General features: G+C 33.0%; 1 protein-coding gene across 1 annotated transcript; it reads left to right on the forward strand.

Annotated features, from left to right (window-relative positions):
- Positions 1-26273, forward strand: LOC132745008 (uncharacterized). The gene is made up of 7 exons (XM_060733837.1): positions 1-106; positions 16104-16154; positions 18771-19806; positions 21413-21479; positions 22266-22683; positions 22928-23109; positions 23250-26273. The coding sequence occupies exons 3-7, from the start codon at positions 18782-18784 to the stop codon at positions 23811-23813; spliced, it is 2256 nt and encodes a 751-aa protein (XP_060589820.1). The 5' UTR covers positions 1-106; positions 16104-16154; positions 18771-18781; the 3' UTR covers positions 23814-26273.
- Positions 26274-27161: the final 888 nt, after the last annotated feature.

Genomic DNA, 27161 nt, shown 5'->3' on the forward strand with positions numbered 1-27161 from the left:
CATGTCAGTTATCACACCTGGTTGTTATATAATACAGTAGTCAAAACAGAAGGTAGTTTAAACATTTCAATAAAACTGTGCGGTTGATGTAATACGGAAAGAATATGTGAGTACGAGAATTTATTTTTCTATTGTTGTTTTCATATGATAATTTTGAAATATTTTTTTATCTCGCTGCTTTTATGTAGTTTTGATAACTTTTCTATTTTTTATTTGTTTGGGTTATGTTAATCCAAATATTTAGACGTAACCGCGGATTTGAAGCTATTTTTTTACATTGGTCAAATCCGCTTTTTCCGATAAGTTTCGTTAAACTGTAAAAAAAAAGAAAATGCGAGATGTGTGAAGTTGGCGGCCCAGCGGCGTGAAGTAGGCGGCCCAGCGGCCTGGCGGCGTGAAGTTGGCGGCCCAGCTTGTAGAAATGTTATTTTAACAATAAAACGGCATTTAATGAAGTTTTAAATATAATAAGTGTTATTTAAAGGATATATAAAAAGAAAAATCACTTTCAGAAAACTTTTTTATTTTGTCATTTTTGTGAAGTTGGCGGCCCAGCGGCCTTCCGGCCAAAAAATGTGGTAGAAATGTTATTTTAACAATAAAACGGCATTTAATGAAGTTTTAAAGATAATTCTTGTTATTTAAAGGATATATAATAAGAAAAAAATCACTTTCAGAGAACTTTTTTATTTTGTCATTTTTGTGAAGTTGGCGGCCCAGAAGCCCAGCGGCCTGACGGCCAAAAATGTTAATGTTGTAGAAATGTTATTTTAATAATAAAACGGCATTTTATTAAGTTCTCAAGACAATTCTTGTTATTTAAAGGATATATTAAATGAAAAAAAATCTTTTTTTTTCTTCTTTTTTTTTTTAACGTTTGTAAAGTTTTTGGCCTTTTAAGATTTTACAGTTATTGAAATGATTTAAAAAGAAATGGTATTTAATGATTTTTTTGTTATTTAAAAGATTTATAAGCAAAGGATCACTTAGAGAGATCTTTTATCATTTTTGTGAAGGTAGCGGCCTAAATTTGTCATATATATGGTACGCCTGGAATTCAGGAGTTGATATTTACATACATACGCATTATTTCATACTTGTTCGTGATTTTGATAATATCGATCAGCCGAACAGAAGCACATAAAAATGACAGACTGGAACGCAGGCTTATATTATGGTGTATAATTTCTGTAACAAATATGAATTGTCCTTTATGAAGTTTTAAAACATTTTTTTCAGGTCCCATCCAATTTATTATCCCCGTCCAATCCATGAGTATAAGTCATCCTTTACTGACTTTACCAAAAAACTTTTGCTTACACATTTAACATTTAACAATAACTCATGATTACAGATGGGGTTATGGTCATACCCTAAATGATTACCTCCTTGTTATTGAATGAAACTGAAAAGTTGAATGGTTGGGATTCTGATTGCTAGCACAAGTGTAAATTTGTCGTTATTCGGGTGAAAAATGTATTGAATGTTTCCATGTTGTCATTTTAACGCTATTTTTTGTTAAAGTTCAAAACGTAAACATGTAATTTTTAAACATTGATTTGTTTTAACATTTGTATATGTTGTATGTTGCTTGTAAATGTATGTAGTTGTTTAAATTATTATCATGAATTACATGTTTGTCAATATATCGTTTTGCTATTGCTGTATTTAAACACTTCATTCCAATGGTGTTGTATTTACGGATATTCCTAGAATAAATGTACATTATCTTTGCTTTCTAATTAAAATTATTAAGGTTTTGCTCCCATTTTCCATCTGCATCGCATAATAGTTATTCCTCAACACCGCATGAATTATGGTAAAAAAATATATTTTTGTTACAATGGTGCCAATATTTGTAATAGAATCTTATTTTATAACGGTCATATTATTCTCTAAAATCTTTTGAAAATTAAAATAAAAATAAAAACATAACTTGTACACGAAATAAATATCTTTATAACCATATCATTATGTTATAATACTTAATTATGCATGTATATTTATAATAAATAAGTATCGGGCCATATACCATCCTCAGTCTGACCAACCAGTCTGTAAACTTGCATATTGCCCGAAAGGCCATGTTTTATTTTTTAAATAAACCCCATTCATCATTTCCGATATAGGGCCTTTTCTGTTCTAATGTTGTTTGAAACCTGTTGTAGCTTAAAGATAAAAGTCAGATAGATAAGTGATAGCGTTTGTGTAGATGAGCTACGCAATTCGCTGGTCAGTGATTTCCCGCATATATTACGAAAATTTTCAAACAACATTTTTTGTGTTTATTAGTTATATCAGATACATAGGTAAATGTGTTGAGCACGTTTAAGATAATTATTTAGTGACCTAATGGTCAAGTCCACTATAACGGTGTAAAACAGTTATCATATTGTATTTATCATCTTTCAACGATATAAATAAAAAAACTACTAATTGGTCAACTGTCCACTTAACGCAGTAGGTAAGACTGTCAGTTAAATTTGTATTTGAATATCAATGCAAGGCAGGTTCGATTCGCAAAAATTATTTCTGCATGAAGAATATTTTTACTGTGTTGTGTTTTTTTTATTTACTTCTCATTCCACTTTTTCTTTTGTTTTCAATGTAGGCATATCTAGCAAGTTGGTAAAACCTTATACTGCATACAAGTACACAAATTGTTTCAACTATAGTTCTGCTGGCACGAAATAGCCGTGCACTACACAAGTACTATGACTACTACATACTGATCAAGACACAAGATAAAAATATTATTTTCGGTATATTAAAATTATTAGATATTATAACAAAACTACCTTGTTATCCCAATTCATTTGCATATATCATAAAATTGAAAAAAATAAGGAAAGAAAAATGTCAGACAATTTCTGAGGCTCGAACTCGTGGTAAAATTTCAAATCGTATCGTTTACCAACAACTTTACCGAATTTGCCATAAAGTTGTTTCAAATGGTACTTCTTATCTTGTATTATATTCTCTTCTTCAAAAAAATCTGTTTTACCTATTATCCTGAGATGATAATTTGGTCTTAACGGTACTTGGGAAAGTCCATTAAAAGGGTAAGTCTGCATATTATCGGAGATTGAAAGTGTCAACAACTATATATAGTATAATTTCTAATAAAAATGTGTACCATCGTAGAGGTTCAGCTGGTAAATCAAGGTCACTGTAACTTCTTATGATTTGCACTCATAGGTTCGAACCCTAAGCTCAAACATGACATAACGATGATGTTATTTTGTTTTTCCCTTTTCACGGGGGAGGAAGTGTTACACGAAGGATGGAGTTCTTATGATAACTTGTTCAGGAGTTCTTGTGATAACTGTCACGGAGTCCGTCGGAAAACATCTGTATATACTACAAAAAACAGTCGTCAAAAATGGTTATTTTCATCGTTCAAAAATTAGTTCTGGGAGCTAAATTAAACTTAAATGATTAAGCTTGTCTTACATCTTGTATTATGTGTCAAAAACTAATTCACAGGCCATTTTCCATCGCCTCTTGCTTCAAATCTGGTAGTTTTGAATAAAATTTCCAAATTACTAGCCAATTCACAAGTTTTGACCGATTTGTTTCTGGTCTTCATCCTTGTTATACATAATTACCTAATTAAGTGACCTTGACCGTCAAGGTAAAAGTATTGAATATTGACCTTCACCTTTGGACGATATTAAACAAATCTATTAGAAACCTATTTGAATTAAAGGAAAATTTATTTTTTTGTCTTTAAGTTTGTTTTTAAGGATTTCTTAAAACCGTTTAATTGTTTGCTGTTAGAAAAGTAAAAAAAAGTCGAGTGTTTCCCCATCCGACGGTGGCTCTTGTGTTATAGACCGATGTCTTTCATATTTAGTAGGCAGAAACTTTTCGTTGTTCTGTAACTTTGGGTTTGAGGTAGGGATCACTTACGTCAAGGTCAATGGTGCTAAAAAAGATGTTTATAGTTTTGTACTTACAGCATTCACTGCAAAATGTGCATTGACTACATTGACAAATATACAGGATCTGGTATTTAAGAGATATTATTGGCTTATATAAGTATATACGTTTCATTAAAGCAATATATCTGCATGTATTACATGTATTACTTAACTGAGATGTTGTACCGAAATAGGTACATAGTTTTGTTGACCAGTCTCATATTACCTTTACTGTATGTATTATCTGTTTAATATGATGTTAAATATTCATTAAAATTTAAAACAAAACCCCGTATTTGCTTATTATTTAAAAGTATTAAACATCCTAGTATTGCACTTTTATTAGACTGCTATTTTTTGCATAAACGGAATCGGCAAATGTGTTGGAAAAATGTAAGAATTCCTTACATGCCTGCGTCATATAGACAATACACAGGTATTGAACAAACAAGTAATGTGACATTTTAGATACCCCGTTTTCAAGACTTTAAAGCCGCAATTTTTTTACATTTCAAAAGGTACTATTCAAATAAAAACCATTACATGTAAAAATTCAAGACTGTCCAAAATGATTGTCTTGACTTAATTACCGTTAATTGACGAGATGTGTCTAAAGAACAACATAAAGAGCCTTTCAAATTGTCATCAAAACTGTTGTTTTTTTTCATATTACGAGGAATTTCTTATGAACTTCATAATATGAAGATGTGTACCCCCGCAATAAGTCCCGTTATTAATAATATTAATAACATTTCTACAACTGTAAATTTCCGGCTGCGAGGTCGCTAAGAAAGCAAAGCTTTCTGAATGAGTTTTCTTTCTTTAGAAAAATGTGTTCTCAAAATGATTTTTTCTTTTTATATATCCTTGAAATAACACGAATTGTCTTTAGAACTTCATTGAATGCCGTTTTATTGTTTAAATAACATTTATACAGTTCTACAGTTTAAAATCACTTAAGAGTCGTTTTAATTTCTTTGCCAAACTTGTATTAATTTTTAAGTTCAGGCCGCTGGGCCGCCAGGCCGCCAATTTCACAATAAAGACAAAATGAAAAAGTGTTCTCAAAGTGATTTTTAACTTTTATATATCCTTTTAATAACAATAATTAACTTTAAACTTCATTTAATGCCGTTTTATTATTAAAATATCATTTGTACAACATTAAAAATTTATGCCGTCAGGCCGCTGGGCCGCCAACTTCACAAAAATGACATTATCAAAAATGTTCTCTGAAAGTGATTTTTTCTTTTTATATATCCTTTAAATAACAAGAATTATCTTTAAAACTTCATTAAATGCCGTTTTATTGATAAAATAAAATTTCTACCATATTAAAAATTTTGGCCGCCAGGTCGCTGGGCCGCCAACTTAACAAAAATGACAAAATAAAAAAGATCTCTGAAAATGATTTTTTTCTTATTATATATCCTTTAAAAAACAATCATTATCTTTAAAACTTCATTAAATGCCGTTTTATTGTTAAAATAACATTTCTACAACATTAAAATCTCTTCCCGCTGGGCCGCCAACTTAACAAAAATGACAAAATGAAAAAGTTCTCTCAAAGTGATTTTTTCTTTTTATATATCCTTTAAATAACAATAATTATATTAAAAACTTCATTAAATGCCGTTTAATTGTTAAAATAACATTTCTACCACATTAAAATTTTCGGCCGCCAGGACGCTGGGCCGCCAACTTAACAAAAATGACAAAATAAAAGAGTTTTCTGAAAGTGATTTTTTCTTTTTATATATCCTTTAAATAACAATAATTATCTTTAAAACTTCATTAAATGCCGTTTTATTGTTAAAATAACATTTCTTCAACATTAAAATCTTTGGCCGCCAGGCCTCTGTGCCGCTGAGCCGCCAACTTACGCCGCCAGGCCGCCAGGCCGCTGGGCCACCAACTTCACGCCGCCAGGCTGCTGGGCCGCCAACTTCACGCCGCCAGGCCGCTGGGCCGCCAACTGCACACATCTGAAAATGCGATGTCTTTCAATGAGGGATTAGGGTTATGTGAGTCGCCCCCTTCTTGATATGCACTTGTAAATATCCAGGCTACGTCAAATTATGTTTGCATATAATTACGACCTTATCACATGTGTTGAACATAAAACTTACTTTCTGCTATTTTGACAACGTTACGTTTAAAAGTCTGTCAAAAAGTAGTTTAAAAACGATATGCAGTCGTCTCCTTTTGGTGCAGCGGTTCATTTCGTTTCCTGTAAATACATAGTGAGCAATTTCCTTGTATATTTCAGAAGTAAAATTTGTATATATTACACTAAAGAAAACGGACTGACCCTTATATATATACTCCTGGTTTAATTAGACCCCGGGGTCTATTCCAGGATAAAGCCACATAGTTTGCCTCTTCAAATCGGAGAAGTCCATTTGAAAAGCATTGTATGCTCTAAATCAAGGTTAAGTTGCCCGGTCAGCTATAGCCAGCCCGTTTCAAATCAAGTCAAAGGAAATAAATCTACATGATATTGCTTAACAATCGTTATCGATTATGAACGTAAGAGAATGAAGAAAGCGAACAGCCATTAGTTCTTCATTACTCACATTTATCGGTTACGACAATCAATCCCTCACAGGTCGGCATCGTGTATGTACATGTCTTACAGTTTATCATCAGCAGCATTGATTCCTACGATTTTGTCTAAGCTGTTATAAATATACATGTAAATCTTTTTATTTTGGAGTCCTGTTTATAAACATATTTATAAATTTAATTTTGCCTTTAATGGATTTTTTGTATGTGGAACTCGTAAACCAGTCTTAAATGTTCTGTATTTAAATTGATAACTACACATTAACCTGACTGTATAATACTTATCTTTAGCGCATGCACAACAAAAGGACATAAAATCCCCTATGTGAACAATGTTGGAATGATGAAAAAATAATTTTTTATGCTTGATTGAAAAAAATATAGTCGAGCATTTCCTTTGATGTTTTTAAAATAAAAAAAAAAACAACAACATAACTTCAATTTGAAGAGTTACAGGAAAAGAAAGTCTGTATTAACAGATACTTTTCTAGCCGACAGAAATTGCTTTGATACCAGTAAAGAAAACTTGGCTCAAACTTATTTGTACTTGTTAGACATTAATATTATAAACAAATTAAGAATAGTGCTTGCAAAAATATATTGGATTTAATTTCAATAGTTGAACAAAAATAAAAATTTTGATGTGGTCATGATTTGGTCAAGGTGGGCTATGTCCGGCGTCTGTCGTCGTGCGTTGTGTTTTGTCAACATTTGAGTTGTTAATTCTCTACCAGTCACATTTTTTATTGAATCATAATCAAACTTTGTCAGAATGTTGTCTCAATGAAATACAGGTAAAGCTCGAATATGGGTAATCTCGGGTCAAAAACTATGTCACATGAGCTAAAAAGATATATATATATATATATATATATATAGAAATGAGAGAATATATACACACATACCACCACATCGATATGCCAGTCCAATTACGGCACAGCGCCTAGCAGAACAGTCATGAAAGCATAGCCACTGCTCATCCACCATCACATAAAATGATGGTTTCAGAACAGCTTTATATACAGTCACAAACTGCACTACACACTGAAACAAGCTCAACATTCACATATATAGAGTTTGTTCTCTGTTATCATATCTCACAAATCAACGATGACATTTTTATTGTCTTCTTCACTGATTGGGACCAGAGAACTATATATCTATTTCCGAAAGTCAACTGGATCACGTAAGATCAAGTAGATCCGTAGGATACAATGAATTTAGACAGATGAAGTATATATAAAGGGAGATAATTAAATTCAATACAGTTATACTTTCCCCTGCGTAGGATCACTTAAGATACAAGTGTGCAGATAAATTGATAGAAATGAGAGAATATATACACACATACCACCACATCGATATGCCAGTCCAATTACGGCACAGCGCCTAGCAGAACAGTCATGAAAGCATAGCCACTGCTCATCCACCATCACATAAAATGATGGTTTCAGAACAGCTTTATATACAGTCACAAACTGCACTACACATTGAAACAAGCTCAACATTCACATATATAGATTTTGTTCTCTGTTATCATATCTCACAAATCAACGATGACATTTTTATTGTCTTCTTCACTGATTGGGACCAGAGAACTATATATCTATTTCCGAAAGTCAACTGGATCACGTAAGATCAAGTAGATCCGTAGGATACAATGAATTTAGACAGATGAAGTATATATAAAGGGAGATAATTAAATTCAATACAGTTATACTTTTCCCTGCGTGGGATCACTTAAGAAACAAGTGTGCAGATAAATTGATAGAAATGAGAGAATATATACACACATACCACCACATCGATATGCCAGTCCAATTACGGCACAGCGCCTAGCAGAACAGTCATGAAAGCATAGCCACTGCTCATCCACCATCACATAAAATGATGGTTTCAGAACAGCTTTATATACAGTCACAAACTGCACTACACATTGAAACAAGCTCAACATTCACATATATAGAGTTTGTTCTCTGTTATCATATCTCACAAATCAGTTTTGATCCAAATATTCTAGAAATTGGTTAGGAATGTTGTTTTGGTGATTTCTAGATCAAGTTCGAATATGGGTCATCTCGGGTCAAAAACTAAGTCACACAGCCTAAATATAGAACCTTGTCAACACTCTAGGGGCTACTGTTTCGGTCCGAATATCCAGGAAATGGTCAGGAAGGTTGTTTTGATGAATCTAGGTCAAGTTTGAATATGGGTCATCGCGGGTCAAAAACTAGGTCACAGGAGCTAAAAATGGAAAAATCTTGCTAACACACTAGATGCTACTGTTTCAGTCGCATATCCTGAATATTGGTCAGAAAGGTTATTTAGATGATTTTTATGTAAAGTTTGAATATTGGTCATCTCGGGCCAAACTTACGCCAAAGGAGCTTAAGCTAGAAAAATCTTGTTAACAATCTAGTTGCTGCAGTTTTGATCAAAATATCCAGAAAATTGGTTAGAACGGTTGTTTTGATGATTTTTAGATCATGTTCGAATATGGGTCAACTCGGTTCAAATTCTAGGTCACACAGTCCAAATATAGAAAACCTTGATAACACTTTAGGGACTACTGTTTCAGTTTACATATCCTAAAAATTGGCCAGAAAGTTTGTTTAGATGATTTTAGGTCAAGTTCGCATATGGGTCATCTCGGATGAAAAACTAGGTTACATGAGCTAAAAATAGAAATCTCTTGTTAACACTCTTAATAGATCAGGAAGGTTGCTTTGATGATGTCAAGTTCGAATATGGGTCATTTCGGGTCAAAAACAAGGTCACAGAAGTTTATAATAGAAAAATCTTGTTAACACATTTGTGTCCAAATATTATGGATATTGGTCGAGAAGGTTGTTTTGGTGATTTCTAGATCAAGTTCGAATATGGGTCAAAACTCATCAGACATTTCAAGAATAGAAAAACCTTGTTAACACTCTAGGGGCAAATGCTTTTTTTCAAATACCCTGCAAATTAGGCAGTTAAGTTAGTGTGATAATTTCTAGGTTAAATTCGGATATGGGTCATCTTCGGTCAAAAACTAGGTCACAGGAGCTAAAATTAGAAAAATCTTGTTAACATTCAAGTGGCTGCACTTTGATTCAAATGTTCTGGAAATCGGTCAAAAAGGTTGTTTTTCATATCTTCTAGGTCAAGTTCAAATATGGGTCATCTCGGGTCAAAAACTAGATTGCACGGCTTGTCTTGTTAATTGCTCGGAGGATTTCGAACATGGGACATCTCTGATGAAAAACTAGGTCACAGGAGCTAAAATAGAAATTATTTGTTAACACCCTAGTGGCTGCTGTTGTTATCCAAATATCCTGGAAATTAGTCTTCAAATTTGTGTTAATGATTTCTAGGTCAAGTTTGAATATGGGTCACATGGGGTCAAAAACTAGGTCACACTGCCCAAGTATGGAAAACCCTTTTTAACACTCTAGAGGTCACATTTTTGACTTAAAGATCCTGTAACAGAAATATTTTTATGGATTTATATTGTAAAAATGATGCTCAAATTAATATTTATCAATATTGTAAGTTCCAAAAAACATTATTTATAAAGATATTACCGAATTTAACATGTCATGTAAATAAAGGGAGGTAATTAGAAATTTATTTCCTATAAAGTCTACGTCAAATTTTTCAATAAGAATGAAATGCTTAATCTTAATGATTACATATAATGTGGACACATATTTGCAGTATATATTTTTCATGTTCGTAGATGTTTGAAAATTGTTTAAGATGCATAATTATATATTATATAAAATTTCACGTAAGTGTGGTAACAACCTTAATTATAACATTTAGTATCTTTAATTTTCATCAAACTTGGTCAGGATGATTGTCTAAGCAATTACTCTGTTTAGTGCGATTGGTCAGGATAGCGGTCTAGGGCCATCTTGGCATTCTTGTTTGTATAAATTTAGTCTGCAACTCCTAATACATGTTTATTAGTTTCTTAGCGATATTTGACAGAAAGGGCCGAGAAGTTGCGATTGATACAATGTAAACACTTGAGCTGTAGAAAATTGTGATGTGTTCTAATTCTTGAACTTTGAAAAGGTTTTTCAAAAAAAAAATGAATTAAAGGGAGTTAAACGCTTGGATTTTGGAAAATGAGAACATGTTGTGTTTCTATTGATGAACTTTAAAAAGAGATATTTTAAAAAGTGATATTTCAGGTCTCATTTGAAAAAAGATAGCGCACGTCAGTGATAAAGTGATAAAGTGTTCATTATATGTAATATATTCCATTACTTATTAATTTACTTTGATACTTTATAAGCCCGTTCGTCTATCGATGAATTATAAAAATAAATTATAATTGTACATGTCGGTTAAATGTACAATCATAAGCTGTTAACGCAACGAAGCAAATACCCTTTTTCAATAAAGATATCATTTGTCTAGTATAGACTTGATAACTTTAAAGTAGATATAGTTTTTTCTGCTTTTATTAAAAAAATATTATTACTATATACAAGTACTTACATATAGGTTGTACTTCTCATTTTAGAGCAGATATTAATTTATATATCACTAGTAATTAAATATGTTTTATACATGATCCTTTTAGGTAGATTTTTGGTTGACTTATGTTGTTTGTTTAAAAACAATAGCCCGGTTTGAGCCGGGTGATGCTCCCAGAATAGGGTTTGGACACAGGAAAGTACACCTCTTGTAGTTTCAGAGTTATGTCCCTGGAAAAAGTTCAAAGTGTAATAATTCCAAAATTAGGAAAGGCAGAGTTACTGTTCTTTCCACTGCACTTCTAATTACTGTTATCTATCAACTTACAAAGTTTCTTGTTGATATCTCTTATGGTTTTCGAGTTACGTTCCGGACACATTCAAAAAGTAAAAATAAACAAATGGCAATAACTCCAGCATTAGGCAAGGCAGAGTTATGATTCTCGTGCACTGCACATCTACCCATTGAGATACGTCTACCTACAAAGTTTCATGTTGATATCTCTTATAGTTTTACAGCTATGTCCAGTACAAGATAATTCAAAAATGAGGCTTAACAGAGTTATGGGTTTTTTTTACACTGCACTTCTACTCAATGAGATCTATCTACCTACAATGTTTCATCTTGATATCTCTTATAATTTTAGAGTTATGTTCCAGACAAAGTTCAGTGTTAAAATTAACAAAAGGCAATAACTCCAAAATTAGGACAAAAAGAATTATAATAATAATTGTTTTTATGCACTGTACATCTACCCATTGAGATCTATTCACCTACAAAGTTTCATGTTGATATCTTTTATAGTTTTAGAGTTATGCCCCAGACAAGATATTTCTATAAGGGGAGATAATTCAAAAATGAGGCTTAACAGAGTTATGGTTCTTTTGCATTGCACTTTTACTCAACGAGATCTATCTACCTACAATGTTTCATCTTGATATCTCTTATAGTTTTAGAGTTATGTTCCGGACAAATTTCAAAGTGTTGAAATTAACAAAGGGCAATAACTCAAAAATTAGGGAAAAAAAGAGTTATTGGTCTTATGCACTGCACATCTACCTATTGAGATCTATTCACCTACAAAGTTTCATGTTGATATCTCTTATAGTTTTAGAGTCATGCCCCGGACAAGATTTTTCTATAAGGGGAGATAATTCAAAAATGAGGCTTAAGAGAGTTATGGTTCTTTTGCACTGCACTTCTACTCAATGAGATCTATCTACCTACAATGTTTCATCTTGATATCTCTTATAGTTTTAGAGTTATGTTCCGGACAAAGTTCAAAGTGTTGAAATTAACAAAGGGCAATAACTCCAAAATTAGGGAAAAAAAGAGTTATTGGTCTCATGCACTGCACATCTACCCATTGAGATCTATGCACCTACAAAGTTTCATGTTGATATCTCTTATAGTTTTAGAGTTATGGCCCGGACAAGATTTTTCTATAAGGGGAGATAATTCAAAAACTGGGCAAAATAGAGTTATGGTTCTTTGACACTGCACTCCCCCTCAATGCCCTCTACCACTGCATGAAGTTTAAACAAATTATCTCCAAGGGTTTTCAAGTTATGCTCCGGACAAGAAACCGGACGGACAGACGGACGGACGAACAGACGGACAAGGCGCCGACTATATGCTCCCCCGAAATTTTTCGGGGAGCATAAAAAACATTAATAAAAGTTAGGTTAATAGGAAAAATAAATCTTAAAAAAGAAACAAAATCACACCCATCATTTCACTTCTCATTTCCACTTTTTATTAGCTCGTAAGAGATTTGCACCTTACATTATCCCTCTTGAACAGAAAAATGTTATATATTAATCATTTTGTCCTGTCCCATCTGATTTACTTTCTTCAATGCCTATGTAACAACTTCAGGCATTAAAACTTTAATGTTTGAAAATTTCAGGAGAATGCTCAATAGTTCGTTGCACATTGACAACACCAAGGCCCATCACCCACTTCATATTACAAACATTTATTTTTTTTCTTTTCTACTATAATCCGTTTTAGCTCAACTGAACTTTAAGACCGTAGCACGCATAAGATATACTTAAAACAGAATGAAAACATTATTCCTGACAATTAAATTATGCTCTCAGCTGAAATATTCACAACACTCTCTGACCTATTATATCTAAATGAAAGAGTTATCTACAGTAAAGAAGAAGAGGCCTATGTCTTAAAATAATACATGGGGTTGAAAAACTGTGTACATGTTTTTAATTTCGGATAAGTTGACAGCAAATAAACATACATGAGAGACATATTGGACTGATAAGTATGTACTTGACACATATATTTTCATAAGAATCATGAACATCAATCTGTTTTGTATATTAATGGGAAGGTAAATAACGAACACCATAGCATCATTTTTACATTCTAACTTCAGCCATTAAAATGCCTTAGAATTTCACAATATAAGTCTGAAGACTATAAGAAACCTTAATCTGTAGTTTATAAGAAACCTTAAACCGCCTGAGCCGATTTTGGATTTCTTATGATCTCTTTTTTGTAATCAGACCAAACCACTTGTTATCAATATATATATATTTTTTTCGGTTTTAAAATGAGTCTTAACTCCAATGAAATCTGCAAAAAAAAGGACATACAATTTGTATTTCCTTTCATTTATAACTACATTTGTATCTGTTTCATTTATGTTCTAACCTCTAATGTTCCAGAATGAACATGTGCTTCCTGGTGTTGTCTATCATGTCCACGTGCTTGTCTCCAGCCTTTGACATTAATTGTCTGTTTAAGTTCTTCCTTTCGCATTTTATCTGAATGCCTATTTTTGTTATCTGGTTCACTAATTGTAACGGCTACCCCTTTCGTTTATCGTTATGTAATTGTCCGTTGAACCTGTTGTCTTGTTCACTATTATCATGCCTATCATGGCTATTTCTGTCACTTCCTTATGATCGTATTGCAGGTTATATTATTGAAAAGAGACACGCCTTTTTTCAGGCCTCATATGGAATCCCCAACGTTTACAATGTCACACGTGACAGTGATTTAAAATAAACTTTTTTGTACCTACTGCCGAACTGACACTTCGAATTTGTCTCGTTTACACATCTTGAAGGTTTGATATAAATTTTTAATGAATGCAAGTAAGAATCAAGCATTTAAACGGAAAATACGGGTACTGCGTTTGTACGGAAACTACTCGCATGTATGTAACCATTATGAGACCTTACTATGTGTCATTTCTTGAAGGTTTCACCACAACATGCTATTAAAAGAAACCGAAACTTCACGACGGTCTATTTAACAAACTGACTGATATTCATTGCTAATTCATAGTCCGTTTGTCTTCTAATGAATCATCTAAAACATAATTATTACGTGGCCATAACATCAAGCTACATCTATGCATGGAAAGTAGGCAGTAGCAGTAGCAGCAGTAGGAAACATGAAATAGCAGTAGCAGTAGCACAGCAGTAGCAGTAGCAAAAAAATAAATCGTGTAATTGGCAGTAGCAGTAGAACAGCAGTAGCAGTAGCAACATCATAAAACGTGAAATAGGCAGTAGCAGTAACACAGCAGTAACAGTAGCACATCAGTAGCAGTGGCGCAGTAGTAGCAGTAGAACAGCAGTAGCAGTAGCAAAATTATAAAACGTGAAATAGGCAGTAGCAGTGAAACAGCAGTAGCAGTAGCAAAATTATGAAGTAGGCAGTAGCAGTAGCAGCAGTAGGAAACGTGAAATAGCAGTAGCAGTAGCACAGCAGTAGCAAATAAATAAATCGTGTAATTGGCAGTAGCAGTGGCACAGCAGTAGCAGTAGCAAAATTGTAAAACGTGAAATTGGCAGTAGCAGTAGAACAGCAGTAGCAGTAGCAACATTATAAAACGTGAAATAGGCAGTAGCAGTAACACAGCAGTAACAGTAGCACATCAGTAGCAGTTGCGCAGTAATAGCAGTAGAACAGCAGTAGCAGTAGCAAAATTATAAAACGTGAAATAGGCAGTAGCAGTGAAACAGCATAGCAGTAGCAAATTATGAAACGTGAAGTTATTTCTATATACAGAATCCGTATTTGCAAGAATACGGAATTTCGTATTTTAGTAAAATACGGACTTGTCATAAAAATTCCGTATATTAGTAAAATACGGACTTCGTACTTCAAAATCCCGTATATCACGAGTGTACGGAGTTTCTTATACATTATATACGGACTGATATAATATACGGTCCCGTACATCTCCGTATTTCAAGTTTCCCGTATTATTACAAGTATATTAATGATATACGGAATTCCGTACACTTCCGTATATCCATGTCTTTTTCGCAGTGTTAGTAGTAGCAGAGCAGAGCAGTAGGAGAGCAGTAACAGTAGCGCAGCAGTACCACAGCAGTACCAGTAGCACAAAAATAGCAGTAGCAAAATTATGAAACATGAAGTTGAGCAAAATTATAAAACGTGAAATTAGCAGTAGCATTAGCACAGCAGTAGCAGTAGCACATCAGTAGCAGTAGCGCAGCAGTAGCACAGCAGTAGCAGTAGAACAGTAGTAGCAGTAGCAAAATTATAAAACGTGAAGTTGACAGTAGCAGAATCATAGCAGTAGCGCATCAGTTGCAGAAGCACAGCAGTAGCAATATTGTCCAATTTTGTTTGTCATCCAATGGAAACGCTGTATTTGATCAAAAGTATGTGTGTTAACTTTCATAGACAAACAAAAGTTGATACCACCGGTATATCAAATTCCGTTCATAGTCATAGTGCTTCATAGAACAGCGTTTGTAAAAATAGTCATTTCTAAGTCTTGTCCATTCGAGCTTTTAACTAACCACAAGTGTAGGGTATGAATCTCTTCCATCGATATCTAGTTACTATTGTTTTCACTTAACTCGAAAGGCATCCCATTAACATGACAAAAGTCACCACTTAAGTTAACAGACTACTTTAAAATCAAATTATCATGAAGGATATTTCTCTAAATCTTTCTTTTATTCTTGATGAAATTAAAAGAAGTACTTTTGTTCAAATTCGATGATATTGCATTGAGAGTTAACGTTTTTATATATGTTTTAAGATGCATAATTTATCTCTTAATATGTTCTACGATTGGCATTTGAAACAAACTTTTTATGATTATTGCCTGTTAAGTTAAAAACTGTTTATTTTCAGAGTTCAATTTCATGGAATGATTGCCATTTAGTTGCTTACAAAGTGTTCAAGGTAAGTCATTTTAATCATTAACCGAAATGCCGTTCGTAATTCTAAACTATTAAATTAACTAACAAATGGTACCGTCGTGCATATTCGTATCACAGGAGTGATAACAAAAAGAATCTTTTAAAAAAAGATACCGGTACTCGGCCGAAGTAAAGAAAATATGATAAGCAAGATCAACAAGGAAGGGCAACGTTCAATAAATGCAACCCCTCACGATACAACAGGGATGAGTAGCATTCAATATACGCAACCCCTCACGATACAACAGGGAAGGGCAGCATTCAATGAACGCAACCCCTCACGATAAAGCAACACAGGACCACCGGCAAGGAACCCAACAGGACCTAAACCAAAACAGGACAGGGTAGACGGCAAAGCTCGGACGGGTTGCTTAATATAATAATAAATAAGAAACCTACAATGAAATTAAAGAGTCGCTTAATCAATAGGCCTACAAACGTAAAGGGGTGTTGGGGAAATGGACTAGAAAGTCGGGGAGAGGGGGGGGGGCAAACTTAAAATAAAACAAAACTAGAGGCAAGGGGAAGATACTTACAGTAGACGAAAATCAACAAGGGACACAAAACTGGTTAACTTGCATTATGCTAGTTCTTAAGTCATACATATATATATAGAAATGTTTGCATAGCTTGCATAACAATGACAAAATATATATTGTAGGGATTTAAATCTTGAAAAAGGAACATTTTACTACTTACATCTACCAAACAGTAGGAAATTATTTTTATAAAAACTTTATCAAAATGCAAAAATATATGAAACTTATAAAAAATACAGCATTTGAACACACCGATGATATAATATATAAGACTCTAATTGAACATCATAAACTTCAAATACCTGATAAATACTGATATTTCTCCCGTTATTTTGGACAAAATTTATAACTCAGATCTTGTCTAAATTGAGTAAAATAAACTCAGTAAGTTCTTACGTAAAATAAACTGTTTACTAGAAAATGTAATGAGATCTGAATGCAGTGTAAAATGTTTTGTTGGAGGAAGTATTGTTAAAAAGAACATAAATATCTGAGCAATTTAACTAGAAAGTTAAAGAATTATCCTGTACATTTTATTTCAGAACTACCATTTACATTTTATTTAGTAATGGCAAGAACTATCCCGAAGGGAGGCATATTATAATCGTACTGCTCGTCCGTCCATCAGTCTGTCTGTGCGTCCCCACTTCATTCGTGTCCGGACTGTAACTTTGTCATACATTGAGGGATTTTAAAATAACATGGCTCAAATGTCTACCACATCAAGACGATGTTTTAAGTCTAAGAACCACGTCCCTACCTCAAAGGTCAAGGTCACACTATCATTTTGAAGTTTTACAATATCGCAATTAGAGTAAATAGGTACACATATTCGTGTCCGGACTGTAACTTTGTCATGCATCGAAAGATTTTAAAATAGTTAGGCATAAAGGTCTACCACATCAAGCCAATGTGTCGCGTCTAAGAATTACGTCTCTACCTTAAAGGTCAATGTCACACTAACATTTTGAAGTTTCACATTATCACAATGAGAATTAATAGGTACACACAATTGTGTCCGGGCTCTAACTTTGTCATGCATGGAAGGATTTTAGAATAACTTGGCATAAATGTTTTCCACATCAAGACGATGTGTCGCGTCTAATAATCACGTCCCTACCTCAAAGGTCAAGGTCACACTCACATTTTGAAGTTTCACTACTTTATCACAATAAGAATTTATAGGTAAACACATTTGTGTCCGAATTGTAAGTTTGTCACACATGGAAGGATTTTAGAATAACTTTGCATACTACAACATAACGACGATGTGTCGTGTCCAATAATCACGTTCCTACCTCAAAGGTCAAGGTCACACTACCATTTTGAAGTTCACATTATCACAATTAGAGTTTATAGGTAAACACATTCGTGTCCTGGTTATAACTTTGTCATGCATCGAAGGATTTTAAAATAACTAGGCATAAATGTCTACCAAATCAAGACGACATGTCAAAACAAAGACCCATGTCCCTACCTTCAAGGTCAAGATCACACCTATAGTTAGAAGGTACTCATTCTCTCTAGAAGAGTTTTAAGATACACATACATGTCCGGACTGTAACTTTGTCATGCACGGAAAGATTTTAAAATAACTTGGCACAAATGTCTACCACATCATGACAATGGGTCGCGGCTAAGACTCATGTCCGTCGGTCTGTCCATGTGTCCCAACTTACACAACAATAATGTCCAGACTGTAACTTTGCCATTCATTGAAGGATTTTGAAATAATTTGGCACAAATGTCTTTCTCATAACAACATTTTGTCGCGTCTAGGAACCACGTCCTTTCTTCAAAGGTCAAGGTCACACTTATATTTTGAAGGTTCATGTTATTACAATTAGAGATTACAGGTACAATAATACAAAGAACAATATTCAGCAATTAGTTACTTTCATTCCCTTTTCTTTTCATAATACCTGCATGCTTAAGAAATCTTTTCGGGGGCATTCGTAACTTGGTCCGTGGTTAAACTAACTTAAAGATTTACATTTAATGATATTATTTGGATATCTTAATACCATTTGACAATTTATGCTAACGTTTTTTTTCTATAGATATTCTTAAAATGGACAACAACAGCGACGAAGTTGCAAACAAGGATTCAGGAGATGAACATGAAAGGGAATCCTCTCTAGGTACATTAGATGCTCAATCTGATACGAGTGAGGGAAACGAAATTTTTCATGAATGTTCTCAAATTGAAGATGCCGAAGAAACCGATGATAAAAATACAAAGTCAATAGGGGATCACGAAGCAGAACGTGTTGGAAACATCCACATTATAGAAAGTGAAAATTATCCAAAGCCCGAAGCATGCCCTTTACCAATAGATATGGCTTTATCAACTGACTTGACAACCAAAGATAAATTATCTTCTACTGATTTTGAAACGGCACAAGATCGAAACTCATTAACAGATAGAGATTCTTTTCAATTTTGTGACGTTTGTAAGGAAAGTGACAATTACATAATATCTACAGCCTATTGTTCTGCATGCGATGAATCTTATTGCAATGATTGCACTAATGTTCACCGTTTACAAAAGGCAACAAAAAGTCATGAAATCGGTCCTCCGAAATCAAAGAAATCATCCTTTGTTTGTGAAATATGCAAACATTTGGGTAATGAGATTCAAGCAGTGGCTAGTTGTAATGTTTGCGAGGAACTTTACTGTGACTCATGTTCAAATGCTCATAAACGACAAAAAGCGACAAAAAATCATTCGATTTTTAGTCACGATAGACTAGCCGAGAGAGGAACATGCGAGCCATGTAATGATAACGGAACTACTGAAAAAACAGCTTGCCACATTTGCATTGATTGTGATGAAGTACTGTGCTACGATTGTTTTTCAGTCCATATAAAACAAAAGGCTACTAGAGAGCACAAAGTCGTCTGCTCAGAGATGACTGACCAAAACTACTGTCAGCCTTGTAATAATGAAGGCAAGAACATCACACCTGACATGTATTGTAGAGCCTGTTCAACAAAATTATGCAATAATTGTGCTGATACACACAGGAAAGATGAAGCATCCCGTAACCATAAAGTAATCAACATAGCTAAATTAATTGGCGGTGAACAAAGCAGGTAAGATCTGGTTTAAAAATTATCTAGAATATCTTTAGTTTCATCGTCTAATATTAAATATTTTCACTGTCATCGTTTCAGCAATAATATGATTTGTTTCATATATCTGAAAAAGGTTAAAAATTTTCTACTAGCTCGAACTATTTTTTATTCTTTCATAGATGTAATAAACAAAGATTGATAGTATACGCCCTCTATATCTTTGTGAAAATAACGCAGGAATTCTTTTAATTATTACGCAGATAATATATTGACAGACATAAACGGAACATATTTCAAAGACAGTCAAATTGAAAGAAATGAATTAGGGCACGTCATATTAACTCGTATTAAAATACGTGTATTTCATAGAGAATCTAAGAGTCAATACATTTGAAGATAATTGGATGGAATGACAACATGGCTACCGTAGTGAAAGTGACTTTTGTGCTTCGTCGTTATTAATTAGTATTATATCGAATATAACACTTTTCATTTTTATTTTTCATATAACTTTCAAAGGAACCTAATAAAATGTGGTCAAGACATATATTGCTGTCTCGATGCATCATTTACGGAATCAGCGTTGCCACACAAAATGCCTTATTAATTGTTTCTGCTTATTTTGAAATTATATAACACGAGTAGTTTTGCAAATGTCTTGGTACACCGAACATAAAAACAATAGCGTAACTTGCGTTATTATATTATAATAGTTTTAACAGACATTATTTATACATGACATACAGCTATATAAACTGTGGAAATTGATAAGAACGAAAGACATCAAATCTCTTAAAGTTCTTATCCAAATTGATTAAATATTTACATTGATTTACAGGAAAAAATGTGTATGGCTAACTAATTGAAAATTTAAAGAGAACAATCTTAAAAACTTGAATTTAAATAACACTGTTTGTATTAAAACGGTTCTTTGCAATAAGTTTATATCTAAATAAAAATGTTAAAAATTGATATTGTAAGGAAATGTATAAAGAATAAATAAATAAATAAATTAGTTAGGCCGGTTTTGGAAATATTGTGAATTTGATGAATTAAAAGACGACAGTACTCCATAAATTATATTTCAAACTTCCTGCTAAGTTAAGAAAATTGTCTAATTTGCTTCATTTGATTTGGTTTCCGTTTTGAATGAGATAGTTCTAACGTAAGGGAAATTACTCGTATATTTGAAATAGTATAAAACAGGTTTTGTCTAATGTCATCAAATGTTCGACATTCATAGAAATAATGAAAAGTTGTCTCAATCTCACTAAAATGACAAAGGGGTGAAGGAACACTATTTAAGTCGTCTTCTTTATGGTAGCCGTGTTGTCATTCTCACAAATAAATCAAAGAAATGCGCTAATTTATGTCTTTCAATTTGTTTTACTTGTCTATTCGTTTCAGTCAGACATTGCCTACGTTCGGTGTTACTTTTGCACAATACTTAAATTATGTTCACATTTTTGCGTATTGGTTGTACATAGTGTTACATATTAACTTTAACCAATAATAGAAAAATAAAATAACATGAATTTCCATTAATTTTTTGTTTATTAGTTTGTCTTATTTTTCTTTCTCCATATAAACAAGTATACGTTTATCTACTTCCCATTTATTAAAGGCATAATTCAAATGAAGTAATTCAAGAAAATACACAAAGACAATCTAAAAGTATGCAAAATAACCTGGTACGTATGACTTCAAGGGGACTCCACAGGGGCTTTTATCATGGAGTTGAAATATTGTTTTGTGCTTTTATACTAACTGATGTAGGTCTACAAAATTTCAGATCATCGTTCATCATCTTTTCAAAACAAGTTCCGTTTTAAATAAGTAAGCTTTTCAAATCTTATGTTTTCATGAATTTAGACCTCAGTGGAGCTCCTTTTACAAATATACATGTATTTAGAAGATTTGTTCCCTATAATATTTCTTCAAGTTAAATTGCAATCATTATTGTGATTGTACAAACTAGATATTAAGTTACAGGATTCGCAATAACGCTACTCAAATCTAAAATGAGATACTTGTATTAGTAAGAAACGTTTTGTACTTTTGATCACTGATCACCGTGGTAAGATTTTTAAAGCACATTATGCCTCAGAAACAAATAAATGTGTACTTCTTAAGAAAAGGCAAACATGAATTTTATAATGTCTAAACAACGGTGTTAGAGAGTGTTGGAGGGTTGTTTTCATATGATAGTTGCGGTAAATGTGAAATGTATTGTCATGCAGTAGGAAATTGTAGTATTTTCACTTCCGTACAAAACACTCATTCACTATAACTGTACTTATTGCCAAAGAGCAACACATGAAAAAGACAGTTTAAGTAATTGTCCAATGAGTACCTTTTTGATACTATAAAAGTATGCCATAATAAAAAAGCTTTTGAAAAAATAAAAGTATTTTTGAGGCATAATGGGCCTTTAAAATATACAAACTATGTAATTGAATAAAAATTATTTTTTGCAGAAACCAGGTATACCTTGCTTAGTTGATAAGGTAAAACTTGATTGCGTTTGTCTCGCCTGGGAACCTCCAAAACAGATGATTAAAGATATGAATTATCAACTTCGCTACAAAGAGGTAGACTCGAATTCAAAATGGATTCTTTCAACTCACATTTCTTCCCAACCATCCATAACAGTATGCAATCTGAAGTCAAATACAAAATATGTTTTCCAAGTACGGATGGTTAGTGATGAAGAAGAAGGACCGTACAGTGATGCAAGCGAGAGCATAGAAACCATTCAGTCAGCTGCCGCTCGATCTCTAGAGTTTATGTATGAAGTGAACCGAAGTGATGCAGAAATGCCTTTGAGAAGGCTACCTTTGCAAGAAAACAAAAAGGCTCGAAACCTTACTGGGAAGACAAGAAAGCTGATTATCGGTGTGTTGTTATGATTAATAGAAATTATTGCTTTAGAGTTTAGCTCGACTTTTTCGGAGAAATATTTCGAACAATTGCTACAGTCCATTGACATTGCCGTCCTAAAGGTTATCACTGACAATAATGTTTGTTTTCCATGCGTTGTGTGCGTGCATGTGCGCGCTCGCGCGCGTGTGTGTTTTATTTTACAGGAATTTTTAGCTTGTCATTTAGCTTTACATTTTCATACTTTGACATATTACAGGTGAGAATAAGAAAACAAACGCACAAGAAAGAACAGTTATGTTAGTTGGTGCAACAGGAACTGGTAAAAGTACACTGGTAGACGGTATGATAAACTATGTTCTTGGAGTAAATTGGAGTGATCCATACAGACTTACACTTGTTGATTTGGAAGACGAGGAAATGAACAGAGATACGAACCAGGTAACATTTTTTTTTTAATTTCTGTGTAGTTTTTTTTTTTTTTTTTTTTTTTTTTTTTTTGGTAACCTATTATTTAAATTATTATTATAGATTTTGTTCCGATAGACAAAATCTTTTAATTAAATTTTTCGTTTTCACAGGCTGTTTCGCAAACACAGTGGGTAACTTGTTATACCATCAACCCTTTACAAGGTAGTCGGTTGGATTACACCTTGAACATTATCGACACACCAGGATTCGGAGATACTCGTGGCATTGAGAGAGATAGAGAAATAATTAATCAGATACGAACAGTATTTTCAAATAAAGATGAAACTGGGATAGTATTCATTGATGCAGTTTGTTTCCTGGTTAAGGCACCGGATGCTCGTCTGACACCAACACAAATGTATATTTTCAACGCAATCATGTCACTCTTTGGAAATGATATCAAGGACAACTTTTGTATGTTAGTGACATTTGCAGATGGAAAGAAACCACCGGTACTTTCGGCTTTGAGGGAGGGAAATTTACCCCATGAGCAATATTTTCCATTCAACAACTCTGGACTTTTTGCAGAGAATTCTGGTGAAAAAGCTTCCAATTTCTCTTCTATGTTTTGGGACATGGGGTGTGAAAGCTTTAGGCTGTTCTTTGATAAACTTATATCGATGAAAACAAAAAGTTTACAACTCACTAGGGATGTTCTGAGCAACGAGAGCTGATAGAATTGAACATGGAAAACCTCCAGCCAAAATTAGACGCTGGTCTTAATAAAGTAGAGGAAATACGCATAGAAATAAGAATTCTCGAGGATTTCAAAACACAAATTGATGCAAACAGTGACTTTGTCTATACTGTCACAGAAACAGAACAAAGGCAGATTGATTTACCAATAGGACAACACGTGACAAACTGCCTTACATGTCATATGACGTGTCACAAAAACTGCCAAATACCAAATGACGAGGATAAACGTAGTTGTAAAGCTATGGATCGTGATGGAAATTGCACACAATGTCCAATGAACTGTTATTGGGATATTCACAGAAATACTCCTTACATCTTTGAATATATTCAAGTCCAAAAGGAAAAGACCTACACAGAAAAGCTTGAAAAATACCGTCGCGCAAAAGACGAAAACATGACTCGTCAGAAAGTAGTTGAACGTATGCACGAAGAATTGCATTCTCTTGAAGGGGAAATATTATGGTTGATGGAGAAAATTAATGACTGTAACAACGTTTTAAGACAAATAGCACTTCGACCTGATCCGCTCAGTGTAGTCGAGCATATTGATTTGCTCATAGAAAGTGAAAAGCTTGAAAAGCGAGCAGGGTTTCAAGGGAGAATTACTTCACTCATGCAATGTCGAAAAAGGGCAACAATAGGGGACGAAGTCGAACGATTTACAACTAGCTTTACTGACACAAAGAAAATATATTCGGCTCAAGTTGTCTTCACATCAGAGTATAAAAAGCGAAACAAGAAAAAAGGAAAATCAGGCATTTTTCAATCGATTTTCAATTATTTTTGAGAAACTATCACAATAAAACAATACGGTCGATTGCCAACTTAGTACTGTCCTTTTGACTCCGTTTATTATAGAAATGGTATGTGCATTAAAATGATTTAAGGGTAAAACCATTCTTTTTCCAACCTGTCAGATTTTTTATTTGTTTTATTTAGCAAAATTACTAATATTTTTCAACATTTTTCTTCTGTATATATGTTGAAATACTTACTTATGCGGCCAAGTGCTCCTGACATGATCTGCTTGTTTAATGAAGTAATATTAATTCGTTGTTTAATGAAGTAATGTTAATTCGTATCAGTTTAGCTTAGTTTCCTAAATCAATCTAAAGAACCAGTCAATATATGCCTGGACATGTTACATTATCACAAAAGACAATATTTACTTACTACCAGTTCATGAATCTTTATTTCATCATTTCTTTTTTAATCTAACGATTTTAATGAGTTCTCTCTTCCTAAAAGAATAATTAATTGATAAGTCCGATACGTTTTTACAATACTCTTATCTGTCAACCGATTTAATGAATTTTTAATAGTTATCTTTTTTTTTGAAAAATAATTATAACGAAACAAAATATGACTTGATATTATACGATTGTAAGTAATTCTAATTTTCGGGTAAGGACATCGAGCACAATATCATGATACGGTATTTCGATCTAAACTGCATTTAAAAAATGATAGTAAGTGCAGTGGTCCTCCATTGTTTCGCTACACAGATCACTCACTGCCATCACATTTCTTTTTAATAAAACCTTTTATAAAATTAATTCAGAAAAAATATTTTAATTGTGATTTTCTTCTATGCCTAATTGAATGATAATAGATTGCTTATAGTTAGGAACTTGTTTAGTAGTTTATTTCATTATAATGTGTACAAGTCCACTTAAGAAATAGATATAAGAGCAAAATGTATATTATTTATATTTATAGTTATGATTTTTGAAAGTACGAGATGTATATACATGTACCTGTTGACAATATTATTGATTTTGTTGTTCCAAATAAGACAAAAATTGCAACTTGCCGTTTTCACAAGCAGAATCCTGTGTGTTTATTTTATAAATCTCCTGATGCATTTTCTTTATCCCTAACTTTATGGCGCATTTTTCTTTGTACATAGAATGTCCGGATGTCACTACATGTATACATATATTTTTTTGTGCAAATTTATACATTTATCCTTTGCAGATATGCTCTGTATAGGAAATATTATATTAATGTACTTTAGAGTCAGGCCATATAATCTTTTATCACATACCGCGTTTTATTGAACTCGTTGAGCAAAAAAATAGTATCCTCCAAGAGGCTCTATCCTCTTAAAATTAATCGAAACGTAAGAAACAAGTGATTTTGACGTTACGCTTATGTAACGCAACATTGTATGTAACGTCACAACAATAAAAATCAACGAACTAATAATAAAAGAAACGAACACAAGTATTATAAAATATCGCATTCATCAAAATTGAAGACAGCCGGCGACGACAAAATGTGTTTAACTTTTGATTTTTTAGGTATTTTATGTACTTACAAATGAATAGAACATTTGACAATATTTATACATGTTTGTACATTTGTGTTTTCTTATATTGTAATATTCAACAACCATTTTCTTTAATTCTCAATAAAACATAGTCACATCTGAATTCCTGCTTATTTCGTTCTCCAAAAGAAGTCCATGTTTAAATATTATTCCGTATATATGTCATAAGTATGAGATAGAAAGATAAAAAGGGTCAATATTTGAGTTCCCGAACAAGATTAAGCAAAGCAAGTATACATATAGTAGAATTAAACATATTCTAGTACAGGTAACTCCTCTTATTTACTGTATTTAATTCATTTGACAATCAATGAGTTAATTCCTTCATAACAAGAAAGTGAGCAAGAAAAAGAAAACAGCATATAAAATGAGGAACTTTATATTTCTATTACATTGGTAACAAATTGTACCTTTTTGCAATCACAAAATGCAAAAGAATGTTTTGGTATGTAGATCTACTGTTTATCAGTACGTTTCTGTTTAAGGTATGGCCGTCCTTACGAGCACTAATAGAGGCCTGAAAATTGGCCAGATATATACTGTAATGAACTTTAAAAAAGTATATATATAATTTAGAAATAAAGTTCGGATGCGAGGAATTGTATCACGAGGGCATAGTCCGGGTGATATAATGATGGGCATCCGAACGACAAACAGTGATTTTATCAAGCGATAAAATCACCGATTTGGAAATATTATTTCGATTCTTACACGACATCATCGGATATATGCTGCCGGACCTGATTTTCAGCTAAATGAGGAACATTAGTGAAAAACCTCCCCTGAGTACTCCCTATAAATAGATAGGTCCTAAGCTATTGGATTACTCGGACTTTATCGCCTATTTCTTTGTACCAAACTAAATTTATTAGGGCTAATTATGATCATTTGTAATATTCAGATAAAATTTTGCGATAAGATGTAGAATCTGTTGACATAAATGAAACATTTTTTTCTTAAGGTTTACATATTTATTGATGCATGTGGAAAT

This window comes from Ruditapes philippinarum, unplaced genomic scaffold, assembly GCF_026571515.1.
Source record: "Ruditapes philippinarum isolate M1 unplaced genomic scaffold, ASM2657151v2 ctg2973_1_1_1_1, whole genome shotgun sequence".
Lineage (NCBI taxonomy): Eukaryota > Metazoa > Mollusca > Bivalvia > Venerida > Veneridae > Ruditapes > Ruditapes philippinarum.